At 38.8% G+C, this 26,457-nt stretch overlaps 1 protein-coding gene and 1 non-coding gene across 5 annotated transcripts in view; one reads left to right on the forward strand and one right to left on the reverse strand.

The window, feature by feature from the left end:
* The window catches only part of dnc (dunce), an 88,365-nt gene that overhangs the window by 1,259 nt on the left and 60,649 nt on the right, over positions 1–26,457 (forward strand). For 2 of the 4 annotated variants that reach the window (XM_008199845.3, XM_008199846.3), the window contains exons 2-3: positions 625–776; positions 866–989. In XM_008199845.3, the coding sequence (XP_008198067.1) occupies positions 632–776; positions 866–989 (269 nt within the window). In that variant the 5' untranslated portion in view covers positions 625–631. Of the gene's footprint in view, positions 1–624; positions 777–865; positions 990–4,726; positions 5,263–18,969; positions 19,945–26,457 lie in introns of those variants that run through there. The other 2 variants (XM_008199848.3, XM_064354642.1) reach the window with 2 other exon arrangements.
* Mir3905 (microRNA mir-3905) lies at positions 19,472–19,595 on the reverse strand. Its single transcript, NR_038764.1, has one exon. It is a non-coding gene; the product is annotated as a microRNA mir-3905 (primary transcript).

The raw sequence follows: 26,457 nt of genomic DNA on the forward strand, positions 1-26,457 counted from the left end.
ATAACCGATTTAACGGCGCCGCTTTACTAAAGATTTCTATTAAGCGCCGCCAATAAAAAATCAACATGTAACCGCTTAATTGGATCCGGGAGTGTAATAAAAATGTGGGAGATTTCTCGAGTGCAAAACTATCGGAATGAAGATGCCACGTTTCGGGCTTTTCGTCCCACGCACCTGTTTCGTTACTACGGTAGCACGCGCAAACATTTACCGTGCTTTCACATGATTGAAGCTCTATTGCATTAGTGGCAGATGAAATTCAAGAGTCGAATGATAATACTGTTTGTCGAAGGACGAGAAAAATAAATGCAAATAAATTTAGGCGATCTCCTGTCACGGAGCGTCGATTCAAAGCGAATCCAGACAGTGGCGGCTCCTGCAAAATCATTTCATAAAAAACCTAGCCACCCCCGCACCTAAATCTACTAGCACGGTGTGTTCAAAAAGTCTTTAGATCAACTCTGGCTGTGACCCAACGATTTTCTCCAACGCCAGTATTTTTATAATTTCATAGCAAGAGTTGATCTAAGACTTTTTGAACGCACTGTATATATTTGCGATGGTAATTATTTTAATGTTCTGGCCGATTTTTGGAGAGCCGCCCCTGCAATTGAATTGTTTCAGATCCGCAATGAAAGCAACGTCGATCAAATTCAAGGTGACTCGTGAGGAGTCTCACGCAATATCCGTGCCTACGTCTTCCGGTGGCTTTTCCGGAGGGGAATTGTTGACGCCTCATCTGTTGGCACCCCGGAATTCCCTCTCGTCGGTGGCCGGTGAGTGCGGGGGCGAACCCCGGATTTTTCCCGTCGGGGAAATACAGTTTCCTGTTAGTTTGGAAACAAACCGAGTTTCTGTATTGCAGAATGCTCGACGAGACGGAGGCGACCTATAACGCTCCGGATTATGCCTCGGCTGAGTATGAGCTTGCCGGCAAGGAGCACTTCTGCACCGGCCTCCACCACGGAATCTGAATGGCCGGCCGCAAGGTAGGACTAATTCAAAGTTTACATTGCGGAATAAAAGTGTCAGAGATAGAAACGTTGCGTATTGTTTACGCTGTTGCGGGTTTGTCTAAATATTTATTGGCGAAATTAGAACACAATTGTGGGAGGTATTTGAATGGTAAATAGAATTTTTGGAGGCTTCTGGAGCGCGTTACGCATTAATTAGATTTGGTATTGTGTCAACAGTTCCGGGGTATAATATCGATTCAGACGACGGGCAGAGTTGTAAATAATGATAAGTTGTGATGGGTTTCATTAGGCCGCTAACGAATTATTTGCTGATTTCTTTATAAAAAATTACATCCCAAAATTTATCTAAAGTGGATACATCTTTAATTAATAAATTACACGGATTGTTAGATCTAATCTAAAAATACTTTACAGTGACTCTGTAAATATTATTAGACAAAAACACATTCCACCTACATATTTAAAGTTTAATCTTCTTACACAACCAAAAACTTCTCTCTTATAATACTTAATAAACTGTTACCACTTGTAAGTGGGTATTTAAAATTAATAGCATGCCATCGGTAAATACATACATACATTTATTAAAATATTTAATATCGTGAAAAAATGTATTTTTTTATTTGATACGTATAGTTGGGTATAATTGTCATTTTTATTAATTATTATTGACAAAAAAAGATAACTTGGCTATCGTAGCCATAAAAACTATAACGTTCGGTAATAAAACTTAGGCCCAAAAAAAAACAAGAGACTTTCTATAGCTAGTAGACTAGTTTACAATTTCTGATAATTCAGAGTGTTTGAGAAAATTTCTAGTACATAATTTTACAATTTATGAAACCTTCGTGTAATATCCCATGGATTATTATTTTTAACGTTTCTTTCAAATTTAATATTAATTTATCGTAGTACCTACATTTGGAGCAATAATTTGGCGGCTTTTTTCAAAGAGACGATAAAAAAGCTAGCTTTGTTACTCAGTAACAATTTAATGGTAATAAATCTACTGTAAAAATACCAATAATTTATTAAAAAGAAAATTCCCATTCGATTCAAGTTTGTAAGCAAACATCACTGTACGATTTTAATATTTTGTAGTTGATTGTGAAAAGTCTATACCGTAAGGCCTCCTGAGAATTATTTTTTAATTTTTATAAAGATAATACCTATAATATCTCATTTGTTCTGCAATTTCTCCACATATTATTACAAATAAAAAACAAAATACGGATCGCGATTTTCTGTAACATTGATTGATAAATTTGATTGGGCACAGAAGTAGCTTCATCTATTTTTCCAGAGCTTTTGCCAAATTTTTAGAACGATTGGGTCGTCAATGACCTTTTGTCGGAAAAGTTTAAACTTTTCCACAATCATTCTTTTTAAATTTATCCAAAAAATAGCCTCAATTATATCAGTCAAAAATCTGCATACATTTAAAATTATCGTCTCAAATCCCATAATCGGAACTACTTTGACTATTTTAAAATGTTAAAAGAATTGTGGATATGGCAGGAACTGCGTTTCTTGTAGCGCTTGGTGCTCCCGAAAGCGCAACTTCGCCCCTGGCGATAAGGTAAATAAGAATAAAAAACGGTCAATATTTGTTTCGGAGGATAAAACATAATGGTAATCTCTCTCTTGACACGCGTTTCTACCATTGAAAATATTCGTTATTTTCGAGTTAAAAAATAATCCAATTACGCGCTAACCTTTACGAAGGAAGTTCCTTTCATATACTTATTGTTGTTATGTTGGAACACAAAAGGTGGCATCGATTTTGTATATGTTTGGTGAAGCTTTATGTTTCCCTTTATTTTCGAGAGGTTGGCATACAACTGTCTTTCCACAAATGAATTGTATAAACTAAATGTGTATACATCATATGTGGAACGTTTGAAGTGCGACGTGAACAATATACCTATAATTGTATTGAGACGTTTTCCGAAATTTCCTTTGAAATTTTAAGAATAATAAATTAGCTTTATCGTCTGCTCTTGAAATGTCTCTCTTTTCCTCCGATATGTAAATCGTAGCCCAATTAAATTTCCTCAAGTTTGGTGCCTTTATACACGTGATTATCCTTGTTGTTCGGGATTTTCTTTGAAGGGTCTCTTGATTGTGCAAGGGAGGCAATAATTAATCCGAGTTTGAGTCAGGTATTCAAACAATTCACGATTCACGTGCACGGTTTTGACAACTCATGAACTGGTTATTGGCGATTTGAGATCTCACATAATGAGATTTGCTTGCCAAAGGCATCTGCCTCGATTTTTGCGCCGACTTATCAAATGACAAAATGTTGCTGTTAAGATAATGTTTCTTGAAAAGGAGTAATTAACATTTTTGTTTTGTTTTGCATTGATATACAGCCTGGTTGGTTTCATTTTAATTTATTTGCGAGATTGGAACAGTTGTGTAATGTGTGTGACAGGGAGTGAGGTTACACGAAATGTTGCTGGAAAATTGATTTTTAATGTAATACGAAGCGTAATTAAAATCTGATATTCTATCTCGTATAAAGTTGCATTAAAAATTAACTCGGATTACGTGCCACCTGTTGATCTTACGTCCTTATCTGCGGTTAATTAAATTGTAAGAGTGAATTTTTGATTCGTCAGGTATTAATTTTCATCAGGAAACTTTGTCGATCTCCCGTAACTTTGAAGAAAATTTCGATAAAACCAATCAATTTGCAATCTCATACTCTTGAACCTCAAGGAAATTAGGTTTTGGTCAGGTGATTTAATGCTAGTGGTAGTTAATCAAAGAGACAGTAATTAACCGACAGCTCTACTCGAGGTGACGAAATTTATTGACGAACTTGCACAGCTCCACGTTTTAATCAAAAGCGCCTGATTGTTTTGGTTCCTAATGAAACGCGTGACCTGTTTCGAAAAAACTTCCTATATTGGCAATTATCTTTCTACGAATATAATGGGGAAAATTCGATCGCGAAAAGGGAAATCAATCGCGAGGGTGAATCACCCTCGCGACGTTTTCCACGCGTCTGCATCCAAACGCAAGCGCAACTTCCAAACACGTGGTGAAATAGCGCTTACCTGGCAGTCTATTCGTGCGTTCGCCTACTTCGGAGCGAATATCACGTATGAAACGGACTTTAGGTGGAGGCAACGTGCGGCTATTTTTTTTCCGGGTAAATTACGATGAAGTCGCACGAGTCGCGGACTTTGAAGTGAAAGTGTCCGATTTGAAGATACCGACAGTGCATTCGCGAAAACTGGAGCAGTATTGTTTGCTTTAGTTTTGTTTTCGGCGCAAACTTTCCAGTGCATTTAGCGCGTCGGTGAGGTGGTAAACCGGCGAATTTTATTCATGTGTGAAAATTCACATAAACGGCTAAACTAGAGTTTTTATTTGGCGATTTTGCGACAGGGGAAGGACGAACGCCGATCATTGTGCAAACAAATTGTTTTGCGCGTTTTAGAGGAAAATTGTTTTCAATTACGGTTGGTGTGCTAATTGTGTTTTTTCACAAATAGAAATGAGATTAAGGTAGATAATAGCACATCGTTGTAAATATTCTTTGTGTAAACGAACGGTGGTGGAAGAGAAATGGGAAATAATAAACAATGAGACGCTTGGAATTTACATCAGCGAATAATTTGTTAAAAGATTAAATTACCATCTCTGCGGTTATTTTCGAATTTTTACCGTTTGTTTACTTGATTCTATCATTATGTGGGGTCAAATAATTCCAGAAATGTTTCATTAAAAAATGTAATTTTCCCGAGGGTGTTTGAAGGAATCCCCGCCGAAAAATTGTCATTTAAAAATTCTTCGGGCGTGGAACTAATTAACGACTAGCAATCACTTGCGTTATTAAAATCATCGATCGGTCCTTAAAAACATCCCTTGTGCTAATTGCGAGTGTGATTACTAGTCGCTAATTAATCGAATAATTTAGCGCTTTTTCTTGATTGTGAGTGATGTCGAGTGGGTCAAATAGTCGGGCTTGATCGAAATAAATAAATAAATGCACTCGAAAGAGCTTCCGGGGCTCGGTTGAAGTGTTGACGATGTCATCGGCAGCGATCGAGGTGCAGCGCGAAGTAGCGTCCAGGTTGGAAAAAGACGGGAAATTGTGCGCGAAAAGTCACCGCTCGGCGTCGGAACAGGGACCCCATCCGGGGTACCACTTGTGGGGCACGAAGAGGTCGCGGAAGAGGACGTCGGCGCCCCAGATGGGCGCCCAGCCGCGCACGGCGCTGATCCTCAGGTCGAGGAGGTCGTGGCCGGTGGCGCCGGTCGCGAGCAGTAGGTGAGTGGATAATAGAGTTGGGGTTTAATGCGGGAAACTTATCAAAGCGACGGCAAGGATTCGAAACGAAATTGTCAATCAGAGGAGATCAAACGGCCGCGTCGGGCGCGCTCCCTATTAATTTCGCTAAACGAGATTAATTATGGACGTCTGAATTGTAATAACCCTTCTGGATCATTAAGCGTTTGTTTGGTGGCGCATTGTCGCCGCGAGAGCTAATGACAGTTGTGTGTCAGCGCCGACGAGCTGCGATGTGATTAGATTCAGCTTTGCAAGGGGGTGAAGTGTGATTAAATTTTTGCCCGTCATATTCAGGAAAATCCTCGTTTCAATCTTGACGTTCTGATGTTAACGTAACTTGTTACAATACCGCCTAAAGATGCGCGGATCAACAAGGAAAAAGTCCATGATGCGTTTCTAATAAACCTGTTGAATTGCTCTTGTCGAGCGGAAATAATTCAAGACTTTCGTACAATCAATAATAAACATTGTAGACAATTCCCGTTACGTTTGCGGTCAGCGGAGGAATCAAAGTATCTCCTTATAAAGACCGAAGGAAACGCTACAATTTATAATGTTTCCGAGCGAGTGATAGAGTGACTGTAAATTGTCTGTCATCGCGTTTTAGGACCACTGCTTTATGACGAGATTTTATGGTCAATAACGGACGTCTCGGGTCTTTATCAAAAAATTTATAGGTGACTTTGTCAAGATTCCGGGACTTAATCGCTAAATGGACAGACTTGGTATTTATAGATAAGCGAAATGAAAGCGGACTAGTGAAATTGCGAACAGAATGAAATGTAGGAACAAGACAAGTATAAAAATGGAACTGATAAGAACTCTCGTTTTTCCTAATAGTTTGCAATAATTGGGAAGAGATTTTGCTGCTCAATCAGATACTTTTGTGTTGTCAAGATTTTTTTTTCATTATTTCCAAGACGTACATCAAGTCTGGAACAGCTAGGATGAATTTTATTTACAAACTTGTTGCCTCCAAGGATTTAATATTTAACTGTCAAAAAAGTTTTGGTGTGGTTTTAAAATATGTACAAGGTAATTAGCTCAAACAATACATAAAATTGAAATTTCAAATGCATGAACACAATTTGATAAAAGTGTGGGGTAGGTATTTAAACAAAACCACAAACATGGAAGTTCTACGTAACAATTTCAAAAGCAAAAGCAGTTGCGTAACTTAAACAATAAAACACGAAAAAGTTTTTATTTGTTTATTTATTTTTTTGGTTTGGCATTTACGCATTAACAACAAAATTAATTTCATAATCCTCTCATAATGAGAGAGGATAAGTATGAAGAGATTTATTAAAAAATCTGCAGCCTGAAATTACCCAAATTAATAATGGAAACGAACTTATCGGTGCGGCGACACTTTGAAGAGTATGTAAATTCGTTCGGTTCGAACCTAATTGTGTTATGCTTACGAATTTGGTTAGATTATTAATCAATAAAATGTGAGAAAGTAGATAATTTTAGTTTAAAATATCGCACACCTACACTAGTATTAATACACGAAAAACCGAAAAGTTTAGAGTCTAACCAATTTTTGCGATGAACTGAAATATAAATAATTTCTCTAGGAATTTTATTATATTTTAGTTGTTGCTTATGCTGATAATTGCTGTTTATTAATTTTATTCAAATTTTTGCAATGATATTTATTAAAAAATAAAGTTTTCATCGAAATTTCAATTTATTGAAACGTAACGAACTGCATTTTTTAGTGAAAGAAGTAATATAAAATAATTTAAAATAAATTTGTTCAATAAAAACTTGCCGAATACAGGAATGGAGAATTTGTTATTTAAATTCAAATTATGAAAATATGTTTTTCAGCGATATTTATTAAAATTTTGTTGCAAACTTGTTTTATGTAAAAATAAGTTACGTTAAAGTATTCGGGAAACTTAATAGAAATAACTATTTTTAACTGCATAGGTAGGAATTATAGAATGAAAACGTTTAATGTGATGTCTTTATGAGTTATTGATAAATCTTCTTGTTTTAACCATTAAATAACTATTAACGCATTACATTGTTGGAATAAAGAAAATTGTTAGGCAATTTCAAATTGAAATTATTATTATTACTAGCTTTTATTATGTACGCCAGTATGAAGTTCTGATAGGTGACCTACCTATGAAAAATTGATCACTTCTGTCTATAAAACATTTATGCCATAATTGTTGTCATTCTGTTATCTTAATAATGATGGTTTTATTTTGTTAAGACTCATTAAGTGTCAAAGAATTAATGATGGTCGATAGGTGTTTTTAGAACAACTTTTCAAACGAAAATTTTTCATTTTGTTTAATAAAAAATGAGTTCCAACCATTTATCTACCCAAAGAGATTTATTCTGACATGACAATTTATTGTTTTAAAGTTGTAATGGATTTCAAAGAAAAGGGTGATCTTCATTAATACGAGTACCCATTTCCCTAATGGACTTATCGATTGTTGCTTTAAAAAACATTTTTTTTTCCAAGATTCTCTGTTATTTATTTAAACTTTTTTAACCTTAATAAAGCATCCTATCTTGGTATAGTTTATTCATGTTAATTCATGTTTTATTACAGAAAAGATTAAATGAATTATCTTCTCTCTATTGTTTAGTAAGTGAACTAATTACTCTTTCTTTTTAATTAATTTAAGATACATTTTATTGTAGTGCCTTGAAAGACGGTAGATAAGATTGGATTCTTTATTTTATTTCATATCTGTGAAAGCAACAATTCTTGCTTCAATAGCATCAGGTAGCCAATATGACGGAAATTTATTGTGTGGAGATTTGGGATCGTTAGACCATTTTACGTGAGATATTTCCAGATGTGTTCTTGGTGACTTTTAAATTTTACTGAGTTTTATTGAAACTGTTAAACATTGTTCATTGTCGCACAAGAAACGGAATTTTAACACCTCAAAAAAACAGTGTAAAGTGATGAGGTGTTCAAATGGAATCACGAAATATTTGCTATTATTTCGAATTTCGTGTGAGTAAATAAAATATTTTTAAATTGAGTCACGTCTTGTTTTCTACAATACGGGAAAACTTAAAAGCTTGAGCTTTTCCGCATGTTTCGAATGTTTTAGAAGCGCGTCAATAAAGCTCACAATGGATTAATCGGAATTGAGAATCTCGTATTATGACGAAAATAATCACAAAACGACGTCTCCTCCCTATTTAGATTTTCCTCTTAAATTAAAATAAACCATTCGCTGTCAAATCACCAATGATTGAACGGAAAGACGTCGCACGCTCGGCAGAAAAAAAGCCATTTTCACTTTCGTTCCCGACTTGCAGCCCTTTCAATATTCCCTATTTTTTCTCTTTTTTATCTCGAAGCGTCCCATTTACTCAGCCGAACCGTAGGAATCGGTCCGGCTTTCATATTTCCCTTCAGTATCTCATGCCACAAATCCATAAATCGAGATAACCAAAGCAAAGTCCGGCGTTTCTTGTTTTATTCAAGTTTTCTCCGGGATTTAACATGAAAATGTCGTCGGAAAAATTTTAACAAACTTAAAGTCGAGCGAGTCGTCAAGGCGAAAGATCGGAAAAGATATGTCATGCGGAAAACAAGATAGTAACTTGTTTATCGGGAGAGCTTTTAAAGCTTGTTGATGAGTTTTCAAGCACGATTAGCGGTAATTGTGGGCCCACTGGCGGGAAAAATCTGCCGTTTTTGGCACAAACGCATGCGTGGTGTCGGGGGGTTACCGAAAAAAATGCGACTCGACGGTGTGTATTTTATTTATAAAGCGCCGACGACGCTTATAGACAGACACCTAACAGGTCGGTTTATTGATTACGGACCATCAGGTTCAAGGATCGACACAACAGTTTACTTTCCTGGATGTTTATAATGACACCGGATATCGTGTCCACAAAAAATGTTATCGATATGTTTGCTACTTGTGATAAATAGATTTCGCTTAATTATAGTGTTAATTTTATTGATTGAAATTGGTATTGATAGACGTAACAGATGATGGTGCAATAAGTGACACATGCTATATGTGATTAATGTTAAATCATTGCAGACGGACGCCGCTGGCGCAATTTTCGGATTTAAAGTGCGATTTGTTCTCAACTCAATTAATTATTCATCTGCCACAAAGCTAAGACTAATGAATAAATGGAAGCGTTAGGAAATACAATTTTCGCGCTTCTAACCTATCGTCTGACATTTACAGCCCATCCGGATTTACGACGTAATTACAAAGTGTGTAAATGCATTGAACGACGTTCAGAAACGTCCAATTTTGCTATTTTCACGCTTGGTGCAACAAAAAACTTTACGCGAATTGCTCGATATGTTCGTTCATTCCATACTTTGGCTCTTGCAGTTTTAATGAAGTCGTGACTCTTGGATACTCCGCAGTCACCCCGGAGGGTGCTGTTGCGAAAGTATTAAAATTAAATAATATATGGTCACTTTTGGCTGGTCATCCTCAACGTGTGATTAGTCGGTTTTCCAACTTTTTTAATAATGTATGGATGGGTTTCAAGGTGGATAAACCCAAACACTTTTTTATCACCACGGCGTTGTTTGAGGTAATATTAGAGAGATTGAAAGGGTCCGACCTCAACCTCAGAGGGATTCATTACTCACGAGGTGCTTACACTTGGTCATCTCAAAATTTAAATTAAGCACCATTTAAAGCGCTGTTGAATCAGGAAAACTTCCACTTTATGTAATGTAGAAAAAACCGAAAAATCGTTGGAACATGGTGCGAACTGAGCCGCTTGTAGTCAGAACTTCAGAAGCTTCTTTAAGTCGACTTTAAAAGGGTCCCCAATCCTCCAATATAAAAATTTAAAAAACAGCAATAAATACAAGAGATGAAAAGGCGAATACTTGGGTATTGTCTGGGTTTTTTTAGGAAGATTGTCTTTAAAAACGATTTTGTCCGACTCGAAAAATACGAATCAATTCCCGAGATGCACGTATTATTGGTAGTAAAAACTACGATTTACGTAAGACAAACCTGTTTAAAAGGCATACGGGACTAAAAATAAAAATTGCCCTAGTCTTGTTTACCAGAGTGGAGGGCAATTTAAATAAAAATTAGCATAACAAAAGTTTTACCAAATCGTGAGGAGTTGTGAATGCTTGGATGTAAATGGCTCATTGGGTGCATGCATCTTGCATTGTTCGTACAGGTGGTTGTTGCAGAGCAGTACAATAAATGTTATTTAAAACTTTATTAGTCCTTGACGTATGATACAATAACTAAACAAGATTTATCTACCAATTTGTTGTGTGTGTTTCATCTTATTCATCCTCGTGTACTCGCGTTACTTTCACAAATCCAATTTGATCTTTTCATCCATTTTTTATAGTTGTAGTTCCGACTTCTGTGAGTCTACGAGTGCACTTGATCCTATTCTATAGCTGACTTTTCTCAAAGAAGCGTCTTCTAATAATATTTCGCACTCGAAGTGACAGTGACAAACATTTCGTTTCGTTATAAAAATTGGTAATCAATAAATCACGGGACGAAACACGTAAATAAACAAAACACACCGTCAAATTTCATCATGAAATGGTAATAACAAGGTAGCGACTTTTGATTAGTGTTGAGCGGTTTTCGTTGATTACAACTACTAGGGTTTCGCTCCGTTCAAATAAACACGGACAGGTCTGAATGCCTGAAAACAGGACGAGTCGTTTGCTCGTAATCGCAAAGATGGTTTTTTAATTGTAAATCTCGAATGTAATGAGATAAGTCGGTTCGTCCCAGATCCCGACAATTTTGACTTAATCAACGTTATCGCTGGAGCAAAATAATTGGGTTTTTTGAAGGTATCCAATTAAAAAACATGGCTTTTTTGATGTGGGTAGAATTATCAAACGTTCGGGCCATGAATGTGGTACTAAATAGCACAAACATACAATAGTCTTTGGCTTTGACACGGTATTAAATCGGACCGTAAAATCGTCCATAGGAGCTTTTTGTGCGCGCAGACTTAATAGAGAGAGACGGGTACAAGTTGACAATAAAAGCTCAGCGCGTGGAGCTTTCAGAGCTAATTTTAATTTGAAACGAGTCATTAAAGCTGCGTTTTTCTATCGTAAATGATTTAAATAATCTCCTGAGGGCATTTCTAACGCTGTTTGCCGTAAATCGGTCGTAAACTGATTGCTTGATACTTCAACGCTATCGTTTTGATTGATTCCTTGTTGTTGCAGAAAAAATAACGTCAGGACGACGTAATTGAGTAAAACGTTTGGTTATTGATGGCGGTGGCAACTAATAACCGCGCCAAGAAATACGAGCAGTTTTAATCATCCGAGCAAACCGATCTGAGCAATAACACAGATGACAGGGTAAATTTACACGACAAGTCGACAACCTCTTCTGCCGGCTCTAGAGTGCTCTAGTCGCGGTTTAAGATGGTTTTAGTCTGAATTAACCTTGCATTAGTGCACACCATCACACTCTCGGACTTGATTACTTTACCAAGATATTTATGCACGTCGTTTGGTTAATTACCATAAAATCCGCCATAAACCGGCCGAGAAAGAAATTCTTTGTCCTCAAGTTTATTATGAAGTTCTCTTCCCTCCGATGAACTCGCAGAATTTCCCTAAAAGCTTTGCAAGTGCCTGTTTACTTAAAAGAACACAAGTAAACTACCTGAACCGCCCCCTTGCTCGCAACTGCCTTAAGGATGTCAATTCTCATCCATTAATTTTTCGTTTGATTAGAAGAAACTTGACTCTCCACTTTGATTTGTTTCTTCCAAATAAATGTTGACTCGATTTATTCAAGTCGCGTGTGCGGAGAGACAAGGGTTGCGATCTTGCGGGTTATGCAAGTCGCTAATCCAATAGGAGGAACAACGTCTAACACTTAACGACAGTCTACCGGGTGGTGTAAATATCGATCACTACGTGTAGAGCGAGTTCGGTGATTTGTTTATCCCATTGTAATGCAAGCGGGACGTTCTAACCATTTTAGTGTTTCCACGAGTGCAGCAAAGAATCGATAGCACCGGTAACTACAACGAAACATGAAATAGACTCGTTATTCGATTTTTGAACCTGTGATTTTTCACCGGGCTTTCACTAAACTTGAACAATCAATGTTAAATGTTGAATCGATGTCGTGCCAATCGGAACATGCTAAATCCCGGTTTATACCCACAAAAAAACAGAAAAGAGCAGTGCGATAGCACGCATAGGCCTGATTGAAACCCGGCATCTGTGAAAAAGCGCAAATGAAATAAAAATTACGAGAATGTATTCCCGCCTGAGAATTGCACTTAATTAGTATCTCAGATAATTAAAACAATATTATCCTTCATAACGAGAAGAGGGACTACAAATGCATACCAATCGATATACATTCCCTACTGCTGTTGTCTGTTTTTTGTCTGCATTACTCGCACAAAAATTACTTTATGTTCTTTACGTGACTCGTTTCTCGTGAAAAGTCTCTCTGATGTTGCGATTTTAATTAAATGTCGGTAACAATGCTAATCTCCAGACGACGGACGCAAAGTCTATTATGTTTGAAATGTGTGTTTTAGAAATTTCTAATCCCTGGTGTGGCAACATGTAGGTTCTTAAATCGAGCCGCCATGCCACCATCGCGTGCCACCAATATTGAAATATTAATATCAAAATTAATTCAAGCGTGTGTAAACTCGTTTAACTCTCAAATGAATTTATTTACATTGTCATAACTCGCCGCCGGTTATAAACCACACACCTGGTGTGGAAATATTTTATGATTTTGAGAAGCCCACGTTTAATCGTTAATCCTATTTATGAATTTTTGGTGAAGTTGGGCGCTTTGTGCAATTTTAAATTATGTGTTAGTTGATTCATGTAAGATGGCACCCCCTACAAAATTAAGACGCAACACACAATACATTTTCCATGTGAATAATTCAGCGCTCTCTGCTGGACGGTGGCTGGAGTGTAGCTTGGGTGCGAACCGCCTGTAACTCTCTATCTGTACTAGTCCGGGCGATGTGTCGTAGATGGTGCTGGGTGCACAGTTTCGTTACAGATTTCTGCAAAAAGCGCGCTTATTTTAGACTGGAATAAAACTTTCATCTGCTCTCCCTAATGAACCGAATGACGTCAATCGATTTTTTTTATATCAGAATTTGTCGGTAGTTGACTCGGTTTGTTTGATTTAGCCGATGCGATTATGGAACATGCTGTCAGGCAGATTTGAGTCAATTTGAGTGGTCTAGGGCAGGAATATTGCAATATTGTTTACGAGAGGGGACGTACAAGAAGGTCAAGTACCAGTTCACTCGGTTTGGTAGGTAGGGAGCGAGCAACAGGCTGCAAGATCAATAAAACTACTGACTCGGCCTACCCTACATCGTATCCTCTGTTCAAGTGACGGGTTCTAATTCCGCTTTTTTCCCTGAGCTTTTTGTGTCATTCGTTTTATCCCCTCATTTTCACAAAACACAAATATTTAAGGCTTTATTTATTTAGAGAAAAAGAAAACAGTTTGCGTTTGAAAAGTTTTATTTTTACCTGGAAAGAGAAACAACGTTAATGGAAGTAATTCATTTTGTTTATGTTCGTCTGTAATTAAAATCTCAAGCATCTAGCGTTTAGAAAAAAGACGCGTTAATTATCTCGTTTCGGAAACGAAATTGTAAAGTTTGAACCCCTGCGGGTGAGAGATGGCGTAACTGTCGACATCTCACACTACGTGGCCGACCATACACGATATAAATAGCGCGACACTTGTTCGCAAGTCGAGTTCGATCCGGCGTTTCGAAATGCATCTCTGTTTCCATGCGAAAGCCGAGAGGCGGAAGGGAAGTCGTTCGTGTCGTTTGATTAGTCTCTCGAGAATTGTGTCGCATGGGTGGGCCACAGGTGGATGCGGCGATAGCGTTATCAGGCAAGAAGCTGCTCTTCCTTTCGCTCGACTCGTCCCATTCCTCTGATGCGATGCATATGGAACAGGATAACGCCGACTCGTCCTGACAGGATCACGTTGAGCTTGAAACGAAGCAACTGTTTTAATTAAAAAAACACCCCCTCTCGAATATTTTAATTGACGGTGCGTCCCACTTTCCCGCCGTTCGAGGTGGAAAAACCAAGGGACTGCGTGCGTTCCAGATTTCGGATCGACAATAAGGATATTCAGGTTGCTATTGGGAATAGTATGTTGGGATTGCGGTGTATTTCTCGAAGGACGTGGCGAGCAGCGTTCCAGTTTTTTGTCGTGCGTCATGAATATTAAGGACGACGACTCGACGAACGCTTCAATAAATGGACAATAGATGCGTTTAATGCGCTCGTCTGTCGATTGGACGTTTTTATGGTGCTTGAGAGATTGGGGGTGTGAGGACTCCCCGGAAATGATTGCAATTCCTTGCGAACAGACGAGCAAGAATCGATTTCCACAATTCAGAAGCAGACGCGATTCGATAATTGAGTCGCGCATCGTAATTATCCGACGTTTAATTTCGAAAATCAATTTTTCGAATGCGGAAAAAGTCTAGGAGATCATAAAGTCGGCGAGCAAATCCAGACGGTCGTGATAATTTCGCAACCGGCTTTTGTCGCAGGTGGTGGTGTAATTTGCGATGGTTATTCGGCTTATTTTGACCGCCGCAGCAATCGGGGAAATGCCGACAAGAGGCTGGCACGATTGTGATTAAATCAGGGAAACAGATTTCCTTTTAGGAGCACTTCATAAATATAATATCCAAGACGACGAACGTTGCAAAGGCACACCTGCTATTTTAAGGGAGACGTATTTTCACGGTTTTTAGTCGGATACGAAAATGCGGCGCTCAATTGCGGAAGTTGAAAAGAAAATAATTGTTTCGTAGTGTCGGGAAACTGGAGCGGAAGCGTAACAAATGGTTCTCTATCCGCCCCATGGTATGCAATTTTTCCAACCTTCGGACGCGACGTGGTCGGGAAATTTATGCATGTTAATTTTATTGGAGATTGCAGAGTTGGTTGCATTGCCGCGAATTTTTCCTGTGGACCACATACCTACTTACATTTTGTACAATTAATGTTTACTGTCTGAAAAAAACTTTATGAAATATTATTATTCAAAAAGAAGAAATGTTTTTTCTCGTCTTTTATCATTAGTGGACTAAAAGTCGCCAATCAGCGGGTTCGCAGATTTAATAATAATAACACCCCGCGGCATCAGCCGTTGTATAAACCTCGATCGTCATAACCGAACTGTTTTACAATAATGAAAAACAAACAGAGTTTTTCGCGTGGTGCGGGAGGTGTGATATGGTCCCGTTTCGACGAGGGTAATTTTTCAAAAGGGTAACTTATCTGAACTGCGGTGGTTGTTTCTTTTTTATTATTATTTGGGGAGAGTAAGACAGATTCATCAATCATGTGTCGCTTTAATGAAGATGGACTGACGGCTCATTGTGGCCCGGATTCGGGCCGGCATGTGTCGGCAACATTGCAGCTCATACAAAGGGCGCTTTTATGAACTCCAATCTGCGCAAACTTGGTCAAATTGAATCGATGGAAAAATATAAATATGGGGAATTTTGATGGACGGCGCGAGTCGCGAGGGACTACATCAATCAGCATACATAACGAAGCTTTTTCTTTGAGAATTCGTGAGATGTTACGTCGGAGATTGATTTTTTCGAGTGTCGGGGACATTATGAGACGGCTCGATCACCCGAAAGAATCCCGAATCGTGTTTATTCCGTCTTATATAACGTTTTCCTTTTGATATCCCATGTTTATGCAAGAGAGCCCGGAGCCCTGAACCCGTCAAGTCCGTAGAATATTCCGTGCGGTCCCCGGAGCACTACCGGAATAGTTTCTCCTAGTTTGCTTCAATGTTAGATTTAATTTAAAATTAGTCCAGTGGATGATGATGTCTGCCGGTGTTATTTTCAAAGGTTGGCGGCGTCATGGATTGATCGATAGGCGGGCGCATGTACTCCTGGCTCATTTCCTCTTTCTCGTCGACATATTTCGTTTCACACTCTTTGAATTTCCACCCCGTGTCTATCAAAGACTCTAACTGGTGCCGGTTTCATTTATGTAAACAACGCTTTGTTCCGGAATTTTCGTCATAAATTTGCAACAAAAAATGAGGGAAAGGAATTGAGATTACTCCACCGCCTCCGAGAGGGAATCAGAAATACGTGTTGGTACTTTCAAGCGAGATGCTTCCGATGATACGATACATTTTCGTGGTCGCCGGCCTCGCGAAGAGCTTTCATCTCGACCCACATATCACGAAAACAAGCTTCCGCGAGCTTTAATAACAAACTGTTATTATCTGAGTCCATTATGCTAACATTAGAATCGTTTCCAATACACGAGATGAAGGTTTGTTTTTCATTCGTTGGACAAACACTGTTATTAAATCAGATAAGAAAACTACTTCGTTGAATGTTTTCGAGGGAGAGCCGAAAAACCGATACAATTCGCGCTCGCGGTTAATTGAACTCCAAGACTTTCCTAATTATTCGTTTAATTGAATGCGAATTTGTGTGTTCATTAATTTTGTTTTTGTGGCAATTGTGCGGCCATTAAATCGAATTTATCATGTCGTTTCATTGAGAACTTTTGGGAAGAATGTCTTTTATGACTTTGCCCTCACGTACAGTGACTAATGATCCGCCGCTGGTTCCCGTGATTATTTGTGCTGTTTCAGGGACATTGATGTGCGATTTTTTACGCCCAATGTAAATAAACCGTGTTGACAATAAAATCGGTTTATGGACGTAAATTTAGGCTTTTGGTCTCGCGAAATTGCCGATGACCTTATTAAATAAATCAAACTGATTAAATCCGACTGCTTTACTGTGAAGTTTTGAGCGTTTCAATTGTGATGTTGTGACGACAAAGCAGTTATTGTGGGGAGTAATTTGCTTGGTACGGTCTGTCAATTGGCTTTGCTGTCCGACTTATTTGCGATAAATATTTATGTGTGTTTGCGATTTATTACGCGCATCGATTAATGTGTACCTACTACAAAAGCTCAAATATTAGCACACGTCGATGGAATTAGCAACGCGAAAGGGTGAAACGCTTAATCTATTTACGAAGAGTGTTCGGAATAAAAATTAAGCTTCTCCGCTTTTTTCTCAATTAACTTGCTAAATATATCCGCTCCTAAACTTGGCCAAGAATATGATTATGAGAGATTTAATGGGCCACTTGGGCGCGAAATTTAAAATTGAGGTCGAAATAACAAGTCGTAAATTGCTTAAATTGTTGGGAATCCGCAAGTTAGGCCTCTGCTTAATTAAACTCGGTCGGTGCGATCAAACTGCGGTTTTTTAAGTCAATCCGTCGGTCGTGAAACTCCCGGAGTAAAGCTCTCCGAAAGAGCACTTTCCAGAAAAGGCCGTTCGGGAAACGCTAAATGGAATTTGCATCTATCAGACGAAAAGAAAGCGAAAGATATTTGGCAAGTTGTCGACCGCGAACGGATAAGCGAACGGGGGATGATTTTAAAGGGATTTCTTAAAGAGATATGAATAATACACAAAAGGAGCAAGTAAGTCCCTCTAGAGTCGTACCTTCTTTGCCAAAAAAAGAAACTAAATGGTTCAGACAAATTCGTATGATCTCTTGCAGCGAAGAGTGGTTTTGCGACTAGTTCGATTATATTTAGTAGCATTCCGGACAAAGCTCCGGGCTTGAATTGAAGCTTCATTCATTTGGGGTATTGAAGACCTTCGAGACTCTTTCATTGAAAATTTCGTTCAATTTTTTCGGGAACGAAAGGACGAAGTGAATGTTTGTGTGGATTTTTAATGTTTATTTTTTCGGCAATGTAATTCGCTGCGACATCACATCGTGGATGCTTTATTTCCGGAGTTTAGGAAATGAGCGAATTTTAAAGGTCATTCTCTAATGCGGAGCTTTTTCTGATACGTTCACGGACGAGTTGAATTTAATTGATCATTTATTATGTCCAGTTTTCTGCAACATAATAGGAGTGTGACAGTTATAATTTTTTTAATTTGTTGTACGTTGGTTACCTTGACAGGTAATTATTCGTGGCTGTGTAATATAATACAATTTGTCGTCATTTTTATAAGAAATTGAAATTTGTTGTAAAAAATTAACTATGTATGAGGAGGGGAGAGTAAGTGGTTAATGTAGCTAAAAGTCAATCTGGAAATGGGATTTGTGAGCCTCGATTTAAGTTGGGAAGTAGTACAAAAGGTTAATTGTTAGTTTCGAGTTTTCCGGGCAGAATTTTCCGGCCTTATTAGCCTTTAATTCAGGATGTGGAGTGAAAGTAGGAGCGGTACCGAAATCGTTAAGGTCATGGAATTAATTATGACCTCCACACAATGAGATTTGTTCCATCAGTCCTGAACTTAATCCGATAATGCGGTTTCGTCCTTTCTCTTTCGGGTCAGAGGATAATTTTTCTCCCTCCGTTCGCCGCAGGCATCGTTTGATGATTTATGTTGATTTAGACGACGTTTGACGATTCGGCGTTTTGGTAATGATGAAGGATTAGACGCGAAAATCGTCACTTGTGCATGTAGCAGGAGGAAAGGCAGCAGGAGCAGGAGGCATTCTGTAGCTACACCTGGTCTCCCGGCTTAAGATTAACCGAATATAACCCGAAGCGGGTAAACATCCCTCTCGCCGCCGCCACGAGCGTCGTGCATCGACGCTTTCGGGACGGAGGGGAGTAGCGCCACTGCCGGCGTCGTTTAGTACTAGGCCAGCTGTTCGTCGCGGCGTGTGGCGTGTCCGCCGCCTCTCTCATCATCTAAACACCAACACTAGAACTATATTTAGAATGAATTCGATCGGAATGTGCGGAATCGCGACGATGTGATGGGCAGAGACACGTCCCGCCGTCGTTTTTTTAGTTGAGAGTTGTGTGCGGACCTAACCTCCAAACTCCGGACGATGCGGGGGTGAAATCCGGGACCCGGAGCACGGGGCCCGACCACGGCCACACGGCGACCTTGGGCGAGTCAATCAGACCGTAATCCTCCTACAACTGGTCCGAAATAGCCGCCGGAGATACGCTCAGTGCCGGCTGGACCCCGCTCGGTGCACGTGGCCGCCATGATCGCGCCGATCCCCAAGCCGAGGAGGACCTGGTGAGGAGAAGACGCGGCGCGTGTCAGCATTCATTATCCACGATCCGACGACAATCGATAAATGATAATAATCGATCCGGTGCGGTGGCAACAGGTGATATGTGATGTTATTTTGTTGAGGGGTGAGTAACTCGCCACGCTGGTCGGGGTTTGGAAGTGCTGCTTGCCTTGGTGCGGCCCGGCCGAAGGCAAGGCGGCTCCCCCTTCCCCGCCAGTTCCGCCGTTTGAGAACCCGATAAGAGCGCGCCAACCGTCGCCACATCTCCAGGATATCGCCGAAGAAGAGTCCTTCGAAGACGACGACGACTCCACCGCCTGCCTCGACGAGGAACAGGCGACGCTCCAGCCGCTGGCCGCGAGGCTCAGCTACAAAAACAAGCGCCGGAATGTCCAATCGCCGTCGCCGACGTTATCCGTGAAAGCATCACGAAAGGGACAACGCACCAGGTCGGTGACGAGCACCACGTCCAGTGAAGGCTCGTCCACGACCACGGTCAAGATGCAGGCCGAACAGGGCTCCATCGGGGAGCTGCAGAAGTACCACAACCGATATCTGAGGAACAGAAGGCATACGCTCGCCAACGTTCGGTAAGCGAAAACGATTATGTGATTATGCAATTTGACGATGACGTATCGGGCTCTCGAGGTCTAATCGTACTCAGTACCTAACATAATAACGATCGGTAATTACACGGAAAACATGGAGGTTCCGGACGAACGAACCGAAATAATAACAAAAATAATAACGAGAAGCGCACCCGAGGAAACTTTTTCTTAGGAGATGATGAATGTCGAAAGTTTTACTCAATCTCGTCGATTCTGATGTATATTAAGGATAATGGGGTTGCGGAAGTTCACACAGCGCAACAAGTTAGTAATTGTCGCAACTACAGTTTATGAATTGGAAGAAAAATAGACCGGAACAATTAAAAAAATATGCAACAATAGAGTCATGCGAACTGAATTGTATGTCTTTGGTATTGTGCCGGTTTTAATGCGTTATTTACGTAACTAGTACCTCCTATTTGTCGTAAAATCATCATTATCTTGATTACTTGTCTATCTACACTTTATTTCGCCGCTATAAAATTCCCGCATTTTTTCATAAAACTTTTTACACGTCGTGTCATGAGCGCGGCCACCAAATGGCAATTCCAAAATGCATTAGCCATATTTATGTAGTTATTGGTTTTCCATTACTATGTTTACTCCGAGTCTTTTTCGCATTGTAGTTTTTCCACAATTTGCGATTAAAAGGCTTTCCTATTATCTGTATGAGTAAACAGTTTCCAGTTGTAATTGGCAGTACTTTAATTAATAACTGACTAAACTGGTCGTGTAATCACTTAATTGTAGGAATTTTTGCACTTACGTTCGTGTTTTAATTCCCATTTTAATAAACGACTTTTCGTTATTCACGCCACCGTTTAAAAACTAAATACGAAATTAATTAGTTTAATAGTTTCGGCGCCATCGCTGCGGTCATTGGGAGCGCCACTGATTTTTAAACAAGTCGGCCGAACATGAAATCATGTGACCAAGTGTTTTTTATATTTTATTGTCGATAAATAAAAATAACTTTTCCGGCAACGGACTGACGTTAATACCTTGGTCATGTCAGAATGAATAAAAAAAGCCATCATCATTCTTTTTAATTTGCCGGTAATCCAAACAGAAATGAACAATTTTTTATATATCATTACTATAATAAAGTTTATTTTCCAACGGGTCGGAAGTGAATGGAGTGAAATGCGTGTTGTACGTTGGTGAATTGATTGGATTATTTTTGTGTGATTATAATCAAATTATTCCACGTGTGAGTATTGATGTGTTCGCGGACCTCAATCAGCTGTTTTTATGGCTTAAACCGAATTAACGTGTGTTAAGTAAGTAAGGGAGAATTTGTAACGCGGTTGGAGCGAGGCAAAATTACTAATTTCCCAATTAATCGAGCTCATATCAGGTGTCGTTACTTAAATCTTGTAATTACAAAGTGTACGCCTCTGGCGCCGTCACGAGACAATGCCATCTTTATTTCGCATTAAGGCGGAATTCCGTTTATATTGCGTTGCAAATTTAAACAAAAGTCGGGACTGTAAAGTGGAACGTCGGTCTTTTAATGTAAGACCACCGACATAGAAAGAAGATATCAAACACTCCACCACGTCGAAATTTTATTGCAGCACGCATCTGAGTAGTCTATATTAGAGTTGTCTTCAGGAATTTACCATGATAAAAATAGACGATGGATCGATTTTTCGGCATGATGTATAAACCGAACCGGAGGGATGCGGCTTTGATGTGAAATTGTTCAATATGGTGATGTTATAGTGCGGCCGGATTACACCGGAGCAAACGTCTTATTAATAATATCGGCAAGTTGCAAGGGTTCGAACTTACAAAGAGCCGTCCTCTTCACAAACTTTAAATTAACTTTCTTCAACATCTTTTTTCTCTTCTTTGGCTGTTATCCGGACACGTCGTGAATGTTATTAATACGGCTGCTCTGGTACGCCACTGCTTTTCGAATAAATATTTTCACTATGGGAGAACTGATGTTAACTCCACGTAAATATTTGCTTTAGCCAATTTTAACTCTAATAACCTACCATTGTAGGCTCGATGTTTGTTTTTGTGTCTTTTCCCCTTATTCTCCGTGAAATACAAATTAATTCCCTTAATACAGGGTCGCTAAAAGATCTTGATACTGTTACATATTATAAAATGTATTTAAATTCTTTCGTTTTTTTGCGTTCTTTGATACCTCTGAATATCGAATTATCGAATTTTGTTAGCTTTGGAAGTGTTGTCTTTATTTAACGTTAACTCTTTGTCGCCTGAACATTGACCAAAAAATAACGAAAAGTTAATATTGTTAATGGTGATTGTTAAAATGACACTTTTAACTAGAAAAGAACACATTTTCATAAAAAAAATATTTAGCTGCATCCATGCTTATTAGCGACCCAGTATATGTAATCCATATAATGGGGCGGACGCTATTATGGATGCGGTAATGTTCAGCCCGTGGTACGCAGATTTGACACCTGACATGTTCATAACATGACAAATTTAGTGTTGCTGAAAATGTAATTCTTCACTTGGGTGCAGACATGTCAAAAGTTTTGGATTATTAAAAATGATATTGTATGGAAACGGATAACAAACTAGACACCATTGTAATTAAACTTTAATATTCGTTTTTGAGGGACTTGATTAAATCAGCCCAATCTTACGTTATCGCAGTAAAAGGACGCTTGATGTCCTTACATTATTTAGCACTTTCTGTCTTGTTTAAGCAAATTTTCATGAATTTACATCAAATTTTCAGAAGCGTTGGCATAATTTTGCTCTAAAAGTCTATGAATAAGTATCTGCCTACATAACTTTTAATAATCAAAACGATCAAAAGTCGGATATTGTTGGAGTAAACTAACAAATCTTAGGTATAAGAAAGAATTTACCTAAATATTATTTTTGAATGTAGATTTCTATTCTAACACAATAATTTTAATTAAAATGTAAACCGGTATGCAGGGTGGTCCACGAGTAATAATGAGCCTGAAAAAAATTTTGAAGCCACCAACATTATATTTCATAGTGCTCTTACGTTTACAATTTGGCGCCTTTACGTACTTTTACCTTTTGTCGCATTATTTTCTTATTTCTCTCAGTTTTATGCTCCGCTTTACGTTTATACGTCTATGTGTTCTCTCAGTCTCTTATTTTTGCTTACGTGTTGTTTCACTTACCTTTTCTACACTTTTTTTCATAGAAAAATTGTTACCCTGATCCGGGTGCGAACACCCGACCTCCCCCGCCGAAAGTGGCGCTTATACCACTGGGCCACCAGGGCCCCAAATACTGACCGTGTTTTGCAGATATTTTAACACAAACTTTTTAAATAAATCAACATTACAAACTATATAATTGCAATAATTCACCTAAAACGTAAATACATTCAGTTCAAAAGTCAGCGAATTAGCTCGAGAAAACATTTTATTCCACTTTTTTTTCAGTTTAATTCTTTAACTTTTCACCAGATTTCATCAAAAAATACCAGGCGTATAAGTTGATTCTACAATTTTAAAATTGCTTTTACCTTTTTTGTGACTTTCAGCACGTTTTTGAACAAAAATATACATACTTTCTCCAAAAATCACCAAATTTGTGTATTTTCTAGTCAAAAATCCAGATGACCATGTTTTATAATGGATTCAAATTGTTTTTTGCCATGTTTGGAAAGTAAGTCTCTCGTTTTGACCTGGGTTTGAGTGCCCTAATTTATCGGAAAACTCGTTACAGTTTAATTAAGGAAACATGTTAATAGTTATTTAAATAATTCGCCGATGTTCCAAATTAAATTGATGTGAAATGTTTGGAATTCATTTTAACACCTCTTGAAAGTTTAAATACGCGATAAATATTTTCCTCAAGAGACGGTTTTATTTCTTTCGGTTCGTGTACGCAATTTTGGGTTATTAATTGAACGTTTAGGAGAGTAATATACGGCTAATAATACTGTTTGCGTATATGTTCTGGTCCAGTAACGAAATATTCCCGTAATTAATTGCAGAAGGTAGGTAGGTATACACACTTTAAGTAGTATACTGAAAGTTGTATTTAATTAATTAAACGCGCTTTTTGGCATAACAACATAAATCATCGATTTTATTTTAGCTTCGGACGTGCGAGGAAGTTAGTACGTTTTAATTCGTCCATCGAACTGAAAAGATAAAAAATTCATTAATGTTGAGTAGTTTTAAATGCCACCGTCGACGAGGTGACGTGAATGCCGAAGTATTCCAATTTTTTACGACTTGTAATCGTCGACGCGTTATTTTTGCACCAATTCTTCCGAAAATGTGTACACCCACCGGTTGATTATCGTATCGGTTTTGGGACATTTGGATGTGATTTATGCAAAATTGGCGACGTTAATGTTTCAAACTGCACCTGCATTTGAATCAGCATTGGCTTGATCCCAGAAATTCTCAAAGATATAATTTATACCGACATTAATTGCACGATGACGTCCCGAAAGATCACCGAAATTTTTGTTTCGCTATTTCGGTTGAGTATACTCATTACAACAGCGCCGCTTTGCACCCTATTCGCGAAAAAACCTCTTTTTGAATAAAATAACAAGAGTCAACGAAAGCGAAAGCAGCAGGAATATAACGTTACGGTTTTATGTGCGTTGAATTTCGAGCAAGAGCACATAATCAGGAAATGAATTATTACGTGCTCGTGTCATTATTTATGGGATCATATCGGATGGAAATCGTACAGAAAATATGAATATTAATTTGTTTTGATGGGGCCAGAAGGCGGGACTCTTGGACGCGAATAAAAATCGAAATTTATGCATCCGATGGGCTAATAAATTTTGAATATTATTAGGTTTTTAATTAGTCCGCGTTCTTAATTCGGGCTTGACCCGCTGATGGTTTGTTTCACTCAGGATTCGTGTCGTTGAAATCTCGACAGGAACGGACTTTATATCATCATTATGAACTGCTGGGATCGTAAATATCGCAATTCGAGTCCTTAAAGGACATCCGACAGGATCAAGCCCCAGACTCTATTATCGTGTTTCTGTCGCTTCGAATGGAACTTTAGGTTCCGTCTCAAGTTTCTACTCCTGGCTTAGCCGAACGTTTATGCGGTCTTATTTTAATTTTGACCAGTTTGAATTATAAAACGATATCAAAGCACTTTTATAAGTCTGTCGTATAAGACGACACTTGCGCGTTTGCCATTAAACTCTTGATGGGTAAGTTCGCCAGTTCGGGGCAATATCAAGGCTTGTTAAAACGAATCGCTCGTTAACGTCTGCCTGTAATTATTCCTAACCGGCGGATGTTGTTGCAACAGTGTCTGAACGCGATCCACACGACATAAATCAAAAATCATCGGTCTTTTGAAGTACGCCAATGGCAAAACGTATATATGACAGGAAATTTTATGGTTTCCTCGCAAGATGTGGGTGATGAATTATTGGCCAGCTGCCATACGAATGTTTCTTTTAATTAGGATACCCGGGTGCACGTTTTTGACATTTTTTGGCGCATGAGAATCGCACAGAACGAGATTTTGTGTTATCGAGTTCAAAGAGATCTTTCAGAATCGACAAGCGTGGAAGCGCGGCGAATTCTTTTGTGGTTTAGTCGTCTTTTCGGTGGGATTAATTTTTTATTCGGGAGGTATCACGTTTTCGATCCACGTTTCGCTCGTTCTGAACCCTAATTATTGTGATAGTCGACATTCCACTGTAGGGGTTTTATTTATGGATAAAAAATCGAAGTCTCCAGAAATAGTCGGTATTCGATAATTTCGTCGAAATGAATAGGAAATCCAAGTTCGCGTTTAGTTGAAATTTATATGTCGAAAGTTGGTCGAGTTAAAACAGCGGATTAATTCCGGATTATTCGCGTTAAATTGCAGCAATAGGGTAAAATATTGCGTGTGAAGTTGGCCCGTAACTTTTACGCCGCCGACTCTTTATGGTTTATCGACGGCGAAGTTGAGCCTCATCGTGACTCTAGTGTGGGATGGAACTAACGAAAATGAAATATTTACGTGCGTGTTTTTCAACCCTGTAAAAGCCGTGACGTCGGCGCCGTTGCTTGCCTCAAGGGACACTTCCGGGTCCATCCTTTCCTCGACTTTTTGATAACGTAACGGATGGCGAGTTGGGTCCGGGTTATTAGATTGAAGCAAATTGAAAACATCTGGACATGCGTAACATATTAATTGGATTAGTTGTAACAGACCCGTCCAAGTTTAAATTTGTTTGGCATAATATTGTGATAAGGTTCGTGCATATTTCATGAGAAACTAGCGAAAAATAAAAACCTTATTGGAGTTTTTGTTTCGGGGTGATTTTCCACATTTCGATTCACGCAATGTCCGCGGGGACTTACCGGCGAAAGTAATGAGACATGCTATTCGAATGTCATCATGCTAATTGGACGGGGTGCGACATGCAAAAATCGCTCGATAATTTTCGAATGATTTATTATTGTTCTCCTGCGGGTTCGCCGAGGCATAAATCAGGCGTTACTTCTGCGGCTGGGAGGTTTCGAGGACCATTAAAAA

Source organism: Tribolium castaneum, chromosome 2, assembly GCF_031307605.1.
Source record: "Tribolium castaneum strain GA2 chromosome 2, icTriCast1.1, whole genome shotgun sequence".
NCBI lineage: Eukaryota > Metazoa > Arthropoda > Insecta > Coleoptera > Tenebrionidae > Tribolium > Tribolium castaneum.